The 9,057-nt window shown below is 64.0% G+C and overlaps 1 protein-coding gene across 2 annotated transcripts in view; it reads left to right on the top strand.

Annotated features, from left to right (window-relative positions):
* Positions 1-8,315, top strand: part of PGAP2 (post-GPI attachment to proteins 2) — a 13,458-nt gene extending 5,143 nt beyond the window's left edge. For both annotated transcript variants that reach the window (XM_033516912.1, XM_015617237.2), the window contains exons 2-3: positions 6,432-6,540; positions 7,029-8,315. In XM_033516912.1, coding sequence (XP_033372803.1) covers positions 6,432-6,540; positions 7,029-7,159 — 240 coding nt within the window. In that variant the 3' untranslated portion in view covers positions 7,160-8,315. The remainder of the gene's footprint in view (positions 1-6,431; positions 6,541-7,028) is intronic.
* The last annotated feature ends 742 nt before the right edge of the window (positions 8,316-9,057 follow it).

Genomic DNA, 9,057 nt, shown 5'->3' with positions numbered 1-9,057 from the left:
GACAGCCATGGGAAGGACAGGACATCCAGGTTTGGGGCTGTGTGGGACCTGGTTCTGTGCCCAGGTGGCTCCTGCACATTTGGCTTCCCCTGTGGATGTGGGCTCCCTGGATCTCTGTGTCCTTTCCCTTTGGATCCTTCTCCCCAGCTGATCCACGTGCAGCCCTCGTGGTCCCGGTGTTCAGTGGGGAGGGGTGCTGGGGCTGTGCCCCCAGAAGGTGGTGGTTTGTAGAGCCCCTGGGAGGTGTGTGCCTGTGTCCCAGGGCTGGGAGGTGGGTGAGGCTGGACAAAGCTCTCCCAAGGGATTGTGAGCAGGGCTGCAGGGTGAGTGCTGTGCCTGGGCTCTGTGTCCCAGCAGGATGAGTGCTGGGGGGCCCAGCTCTGCAGTGCCAGGGCAGCTCCTGCTCTGTCACTGCTGTTTCTCCTCCCCTTCCGCCAATTCACCGAGCCTGGCCCTGCTGCCTTACTCCAGAGACCTGGAAAAGAAGCTTCCAGCAGTTGTTTGGCTCTAAAACTCCTTAGGAAAGGGACCTGGGGAGGTGCTGGGCTTCTCTTCACTCACTGGGAAGTGATCTGCTCTCTCTGGTGATACGGGAATAGCAGGAGCTTGCAGCCATTCCTTGGCAGCTTTCCCACAGCTTCCTTTATTTCTGTGATATTGTTTGGCCTGTCTTTTCCCTGGGTGAGCCCTCCAAGGCCCCGGATCTCCTCCCCTGCCACGTCACCCTCTGGTCCCTCATGTCCCTTGCAGCAGGCCAGGCTGAGGCATCCCAAATCCTGGGCTCAGCTTTGGACCCCTCAGGGCAAAGAGAGACTTTTGGGGGCTGGAGCACATTCAGAGAAGAGAATGGAGCTGGGGAAGGGGCAGAAGGGGCTGAGCCTGGAGCAAAGGAGGCTCAGGGGGCCCTTGTGGCTCTGCACAAGTCCCTGGCAGGAGGGGACAGCCGGGGGGGTCGGGCTCTGCTGCCAGGGAACAGGGACAGGAGGAGAGCTCAGGCCTCAGGCTGGGCCAGGGGAGGCTCAGGGGAGACATTGGGGAAATTCCTTCCCAGGCAGGGCTGTGCCCTCCAGGGCAGCAGGGGTGGAGTCACATGGAGTTCACAGCCATGATGTGATGTAACCCATGATGTGGCACTTGGGGACATGGGTTACTGGTGGCCTTGGCACTGCTGGGGAGCGGTTGCAGTCCGTGATCTCAGAGGGATTTTCCAGCCTCATTGGTTCTGTGACTCTGCCCGAGGACTGGAGGAATCTGCACATCCCTGGGGGGAAGGACAGGGGACATGGTGACATCTTGGCTGAGCACTTGCCAGCACCTGGCACAGTGCCACCACCCGCTTCCTCCTCCCATCCTGGAACAGCCCTGCAGGTGGAGGGGAGCTGTCCTCGGGGGTGTGCAGTCCCCCCAAAGCTGACAGGAGCCCTCCAGGGCCAGCCCTGACCTGAGGCCACCGGGGGTGTGGTGTCCCTGTGCCAGCTGGTGTCCCTGTGCCAGCTCCGTGCGGGGCCGCAGGATGGAGCTGTCGCCCAGGGCACGAGGGTGATGCCTGCGGGAGGAGGAGGAGGAGGAAGGCGCTGCGGAGTGACGCAGCTCCCAGGCCGGCTGTGTCGGGGTGAGGAGGGCACGGTGCTTGTCACACCACCAGGTGTCACCTTTGGCTGCCGCGTCCCCGTGTCCGGTGCTGCGCCTTGGCTCCGGCCGCCAACCATTCCCACGGGTGCTGCGGGCCGAGCGGCGTCTCCTGGGGCTTGTCCCCCTCTCGGCCTGGATTCCTCAGGCTCCGAGCCCTCTGCTCACGGCTGGTGGCCCCTGGCGGGCTTGGCACAGCTCCTGTGACAGTTTCTTGGCTCGGCAGGGTGGGACAGCGGGACACGGGAGGTGCCACGGCCGCGTCCTTGCCGCATCCAAGGGCTTGGGCAGTGCCAGTGAGGTGCCCAGGCACGCTCGTGGGGCTGTTTTAGGCCAGGGCACAGCTGGTCCCTCCGTGTGGCACCTTGGGGACAGAGACTGGCTCGGTTTGTGTCCCTCGTGGGGGCCTTTGTTCACTTTGCTGTCCCCAGCCCTGGAGCTGACGATGGCAGGAGGGGACAGGCGAGGGATGGCTCCAGCCCCGCCGTGTTCCATCCTTCCCTCCTCCTCAGCAGAGGCTCCCCACAGGGTTCAGGTTCTCGGGGCCAAACCTGGGACCCTCTCCAGGACAAAGTCCATGTGGGGAGCTGGAAAGCTGTGTCTGTCTGGAGGAGAGAGCAGTGCCTTCCCAGCCCCACGGCTGGCACTGCTTTTAGCGCTGCTGGAGGGGGTGAAGCTCCCCAGGTCTGGCAGGGTAGGAGGGACAGGAATTGGTCTTGCAGAAGCTTCTCCCCCGGTGGGGCTCCTGTTGCAACTGCTGTTCTGCGAGGGCAGGAAGGTGTGGAGGAACTGGTTTGTAATGGGGAAGTACAGGCGGTTTCCAGTTACGAGGTGGCAGATGGTGAGAGAAAGGAAAAAAAAACTCTGCAAGAGGGGAGAAAAAGAGAAAGCAGGAGAGAGAAAAGGAGGGGAAGGGGCAAAGCAGAGAAGGAAGATTCTGTGGAAAAGGGAAATGGACCCTGGGAGCCTCCAGCTGTGAGTGATCACTGCACCCTGTGCTTGGTGCTTGGCTGTGGTGTGGCAGTGCCCACCTGAGCTCTGCTGTTCCCAGCTGGCTGCTCACCCTTAAAACCCTCCTTCCCCCCAGCCCCGAGATACAGAGCTGGGCAGTGAGGCAGAGCAGTTTCACTTCTTGTTTGCAAACAGATTTTCCCCCCAGCCCGGGGCTGGTGGCCTCAGCAGACACCAGTGTGTGCCTGTGGTGGCCATGGGCTGGCTGGCTCAGGCCCATCACAGGAGTCACAGAGATGTTCTGAGGGCTGGAGCTCTGCAGCCAGGCTGGGAGAGCTGGGGGAGAAGCTGCAGGGAGAGCTCAGAGCCCCTTGCAGGGCCTGAAGGGGCTCCAGGAGAGCTGGAGAGGGACTGGGGCCAAGGGCTGCAGGGCCAGGAGCCAGGGAATGGCTTCAGAGTAGGATTTGATGGGATCTTGGGCAGGGATTGTTCCCTGGCAGGGTGGGCAGGGGCTGGGATGGAATTGCCAGAGCAGCTGGGGCTGCCCCTGGATCCCTGGCAGTGCCCAAGGCCAGGCTGGACATTGGGAGCTCCTGGGACAGTGGGAGGTGTCCCTGCCATGGCTGGGGTGGCACTGGGTGGGCTCTGAGGTCCCTTCCAGTCCATGCTGTGGCCAGTGGAGCTGGGTCCTGCTCTGCCAATCTGGGCTCTATCCCATGACATCCCGCTCCCCTGGCATCCACAGGGCACGTGGGCTGAGCCCAGCCTGGGCTGCAGCCAGTGCAAAGGCACAGGAGCCTCTGGGGCACAGCCCCCCGTGTCCCCTGGGCCAGCTGAGCCCTGGGAGCTGGAGTAGGGTGACAGCTGTGTCCCCACCACGGCAGGGCCGTGTCAGCAGCAGGGACCACAAGCACCTTGGTGAGCACGTGTGGTTTCAGCTCCTCACAGCCCCTGGGAGCGCTGGCGGTGGCTCAGACAAGCCCTCCATAAATAGCTGAGCTCTGTGTGGGGCCCTTTGGCTCTGGGCTCTCTGCAGGGACCCACAAACCCTCGAGGGGAGCTGGGACTGGTGTGTGACACACAGCCCACAGGTGCCACTTGTGCCCCAGGAAGGGATGATGGCTCGAGGGCAGAGCCAGTGCCTGGAGGTCCCTGCAGAGCGAGCTGTTAAGATCAGTGTCACCCCTGTCCCCATCAGGAGCTGAGGGGTGGGCACAGCTCTTCGTCCTCTCTGGAGGCTCCTGTGGCTCTGTGCTGGTGGCTCACAGGAGCGTGGCTTGGGGCTGCCCAGGGTGGGGGAAGGAGATCCCCAGTACCTTCCATGGGCAGGGAGCAGTGTGTCCCCTGTGTCCTGCTGCTCCAGCTCCCCCATTGCCCGGCCCCCTGCTCCTGACTCACCTTCATGTGCCGCAATGTGCCTCAGCTCCGGCCGCCAGCTGGGCACTAAATATAATTCCCCCGTGGTTTTCTGGGCCAGACACACATGGGAGGGCTGTGTGACACTGGGGGGGCTTGCAGGGGCCGTGGGTGCCCCGGTCTGTCTTGCCAAAAGGAAGTTGGCAGCCACAGCTGTGCCAGCCCGGCAGCTCCAGCCAGCTCAGCTTGGAGCACCCTGTCCTTGGGATTTTCTTATCCCTCTTGTTCCTCGAAGGCAGCCAGAGTTTGGTGGCTTCTTGCCAGGCTACTTGGAGCTGCCAGCTCTTCTCCAGGGCTCTGACCTGGGGGCTGTCCTGTCCTCTGACCTGTCCAGGCTGAGCAATCCCAATTCTCCCAGTCTTTCCTCACAGCAGAGGTGCTCCATCCCTCTAATCTTGGTGTCCTCCTCTGGCCACCATCTGGCTCCCTGGGATGTCCCCAGGTGCGGGATCCCCACGAAGCTGGGGCCATGGGAAGCGGGGACAGTGCCTGAGCCCCGAGCAGGGCAGTGAGGGGATGGGCAGCTCTGTCCAGCAGCTCCTGTTGTCCCACCACACTGCCCGAGCTCCTGCAGGGACCTTCCCAGCCAGCTCTGCTCTGCATCGTGCCATGTCCCCATGTGCCACCTCCTGGGGCCCTTGCCCTGTGATCCCCTGGCACTGGGCTGAGCCAGCCGTGCCCTGGCATTAGGGATTAACGCCTAATTAATTATCCGTGTGATAATCCTCGGCGCAGACCGGGAGAGGGGGAGCTCGGAGGGCACCCGGAGGTGCAGGAGCAGTGTGGTGAGCCGGGGGTGGCTCCTACAGGGCCGTGTCGGGCTCCTGCAGCAGGACAGGGTGTCGGAGCTGCAGGAGCCGAGCTGCTGTGTGCCCGGGGGTCCCGGGAGCAGCAGCCCGGGGGTCCCGGGAGCAGCAGCCCGGGGGTCCCGGGAGCAGCAGCCCGGGGGTCCCGGGAGCAGCCGCCCGGGGGTCCCGGGAGCAGCAGCCCGGGGGTCCCGGCGGGGCCGTGCCGGGGCTGGGCGCAGCTCCTGCCGTGGGGCGCGGTGACAGCGCGGTGACAGCGCGGTGACAGCGCGGTGACAGCACGGCTGTTCCCAGCCGCTTTTCCGGTGTGAAAGCCAGCCCCGGGCCCGCCTGGGGCTCTGCCGGTGCCGGTGCCGCTCCCAGGCGCGCTGCGGGCGGCAGGACCGGCAGCCCGGCACAAGGAGCAGCCCTGCCGTGTCCCCACGTGCGGGAGCGCCCTGACTCCGTCCTTCCCCTCTGGGTTTTCCTCCCCGGCCGAGCCCCTGGCACGCGTTCCGGGGGTAATGGAAAGTGTGATGGGGAAATTTACATTTTCCTTACTATCAGCACTCCCTCAGAATGGAATCTTTGTCTCACGTGAAGCGTCAGGCGAGGGGGAAATTCCCCTCCCACCTGTAACAGCCTGGGCTGTCTGCGGCATCCCCAGCTCCTTCTGTGGGGCTGAGCCCCCCTGCAGCCCCCATGCTCCAGGGCTCCCCTGCACCCACCTTGGGCTCCAGACATGGCTTTGCCCCCCAGGCTGTAGGATCCTTATCCATGACCCTCAGTGTGATGGGAGAAAGAGAGGAAGAGAACTGGAGTGGGTTCCTGCTGTGGTGGAACCGGGGGTCGCTCCACCCACAGCCCCCAGCTTTGGGGTGCTGGCAGTGGGTCAGGGGAGCCCGTATAGGGGACAGGCCTGGCCCCTGGGTTGTCACAAGGCTGAGCTCTGGGGCACAGAAGCAGTGAGCAGGGGGTGTGGGGCTGCTGGCAGCATTGCCATGCTCTGTTCCTGCCCGTCAGAGGTGGTGCTGGGGGCAGGATGGGGCCCCTCCGGTGCCAGGGCATGCTGGGCGAGCTCTCCAGCGCAGCACCCGCCCCGCCTGCCGCCCCTTCATGTGGTTTCCTCCTCCCTGCTGCTGTTGTGGGTGAGGGGGTGCAGCACCCCGTGAATTCCCCGTGCCCTGGGGCCACCTGCAGCCACCTGGGCCAGAGGATCTGCCTCTGGCAGAGCCTCACCAGTCCTCAAGGAGTCCCCCAAGCACTCCAGCACCAGGGGCCCCATACTTGCTGGGACCCCGTGGCTCCCTCACTCCCTGTGTAGGTGTGAGCCCCAAGTGCCTCTGGGCACAGCCCTGCCAAAGCCACCCCTGGGCCTGGCCTGGGGGGCTCTGCATGAGGAGCCAGGGTGTGGAGACCCCCAGGGCTGTGCGGGGCCAGGGCATTCCTGGGGATGGGGATGGGATGGGATAAGGACGGGGATGGGATAGGATGGGATGGGGATGGGGATAAGGATGGGGATGGGGATGGGGATAGGATGGGATGGGGATGGGGATAAGATGGGATGAGGATGGGATGGGATGGGGATGGGGATAAGGATGGGGATGGGGATGGCCGCTCCAGCATCACCCAGCCCTTGGCCTCTTCCAGGAGCGCAAGTCGTACAAGTGGAAGCAGCTGCTCTTCTTCTTCACTTTCATCACGTTCGCATTCGCTGTGTGTGTTTACTTCCACCACAACTGGTACTGCGGCCCTGGAGGTGAGGGGGCTGCCTGGGGGGTGTGTGGGGAAGGGGCTGGGTGGTCACAGGATCACTGAATCACAGGATTGCTAAGGCTGGAAGAGATCCCTGTGATCAGCAAGTCCCAGCTGTGCCCGATGCCCACCTTGTCCCCCACCCAGAGCACTGAGTGCCACATCCAGCCCTTCCTTGGACATCTCCAGGGATGGGGGCTCCAAACCTTCCTGAGCAGCCTCTTCCGGTGTCTGACCACCCCTTCTATGAAAAAATTCTTTGTGATGTCCAAAAATTCTTCCTGATGTTTGCAATCCTCCTAATGGGACACCTTGCCTTCCAAATCCCAGCCCAGGGAAGCTCTGGGTGCCCAGCCACGCTTCTTCCCTGGTGGGGGTCAAGCCCCCAGCCCCTGCTCTGCTGGCCCAAACAGGGGGCTCAGAGACCCCCCCAGTTGGCAGGGCAGATGCAGCTGTGGGTCTGCACCCACACCTCTGTGTTTCCTCCCCCAGTGTACACTGTCTTCGCCTTCCTGGAGTACCTGGTTGTCCTCTCCAACATGGCCTTCCACATGACTGCCTTCTGGGACTTCGGCAACAAGGAGCTGGTGGTGAGCTCGCTGCTGGAGGACAAGCACTTCTAGCCAGCCCTGCTGCTGGGGGCTCCTCTCACCCTCCTGCCAGGGCCGGGCTGTTTGCTGTGGAGCTGCTGTGAGGATCATCCCAAGATCCCAGGAGTGTCTGTCCCTAGCTGCACCTGCAGCTCTCATCCAGGGGAGCTGCAGGCTCTTCCCGGGGACCCCCTGTCCCGGCTCCCTGCCAGCTCCAGGAGGGCAGGACAGAGGAGGAACCTGCTGCCTGTTCCTTTGGAGGATGCTCCAGGGAGAGCAGGATGCTGCTCCTGGTGTCAGGGCACGGGGTCCAGCCCTGCCCTGTCCTTTTTGGCCTGGGGGTCTCACGGTTCCTCCTCCAGGGTGGGGGTCTTGGGGCACGTCCTCAGAAAGGGGTTGGTGGCCTTTTGGGCTGGCTTCAGGCACTGGGCTGGGACAGGGTCCGGGCCCACCTGTGCCTGAGTTCCCAGGAGGGGAGCAGGAAGGTGCTGGGCCATGCAGGGACTGCCCAGAGCAGGGTGGGAGCACATAGGGCAGAGCAGGTGCTGGGAGCATCCATGTCTCACTCCTGCCTTTCCCAGAAGCTCCCCAGCAGCACAGGCTGCCCCAGGGATGCTGTGCCCATTCCAACCCAGTTTGAGGTAGAAGGCTGAGTGTGCTCATGCTGGAGGTCTTTGCCCCAGTGTCCCCACCGATTCCCCTGGGGCTGGAGCTGGGGAATGCTGGGGTTCAGCAGTGCTCCCAACAAGCAGCTCTGGCTGCCAGGGCATGGGGGACATGGCCAGATGGCAGCTGGGGGCTGACAGTGTCCCCAAGCTGCTGGAAGGGACAGCTGGAGCTGTCTTGATTTTGGGGAGGTCTGCACTTGCCAGGGCTCATCCCACCCCACACCTGGCCAGGAAGGACCAGCGTGGGTCCCTCCCTGCCCTTCACCTGAGCACAGCCACCACCGAGAGTCCCCTGGGATGTCCCAGTGCTCATCCCAGGGCTGGGCAGAGCCTTCTCCCATGGGAGCTGTGGGGCCCTGGCAGAGCTGGGGCTGAGCTGGCTTCCAGCGGGTCCTGCTGCACGTGTCCATCGTCAGTGTCCCCATTCATGGGCTCCATCCGTGTCCCTGCATGCGTGTGACGCGCTGCCCCCGCAGCGCCTTGGCTTTGAGGTGGAAATAAAGCACTAAGTATTTTTGTGAGCTCTTGGCAAATTCCACGGCATTTCCACCTGGCCCAGCCTGGTGTGGCCCTGGCACAGCCCTGGAACAGCCAGCAGGTCCAGAGCAGCACCACGGGCAGCGTGGGGGCTGGAATGGGGACAGGGACCCCGGGCACCGGGGCTGGAGTGTGGGATGTGGATCCTGGGTGGTGGAGTTGGGGTGCAAGATGTGACCCCGGGGTGCTGGGGTGTGGATCCCTGGAGCTGGGGCTCAGGATGCAGATCCCTGCAGGATGGGAACCTCTGGGGTGTGGCCTCTGGATCCTGGCTGTTGGGGCTGTGATGTGGGACGTGGCCCCTGGGTGCCGGATGAAGCCTGGGAAGGTTCAGCGAGGCTGGGAACTAGCCAGGATCTGGGCTGGAGGCGTGGGACTGAGCCCAGCCCGCAGCTGGCGGCCCTGCTCCCCACCCAGCTCTGGGGACCGCTGACTCGGGGCAGATCCTGCAGATTTTACGGATGCTGCAGGGCCAGGGGCCAGCCCAGCCCCAGGGACAGACCCTGGAGCCAGGAGGGCTGGGGCAGGGCCAGGGGCAGGGGAGATGCCGGAGGCTTGGTTCCCCCTGTCCCGGGCCTTGGTGGGGCCCTGCCCTCACTGTGGCCGCTCTGGAGCAGCTGGGAGGGGATGAGCCATGAGCTCATCCTGCTGTGCTGGGCCAGGGCAGGGCTGTGTCCCACTCGTGGCATCATGGGGTCCCCTCCCCATCCCAGCACCCACTTCTAA

The sequence above is a fragment of the Parus major genome, chromosome 1, assembly GCF_001522545.3.
Source record: "Parus major isolate Abel chromosome 1, Parus_major1.1, whole genome shotgun sequence".
In the NCBI taxonomy this organism is placed as follows: Eukaryota; Metazoa; Chordata; class Aves; order Passeriformes; family Paridae; genus Parus; species Parus major.
The sequence above is the reverse complement of the archived record's forward strand: the minus strand, read 5'-3'. Positions and strand labels throughout refer to the sequence as shown.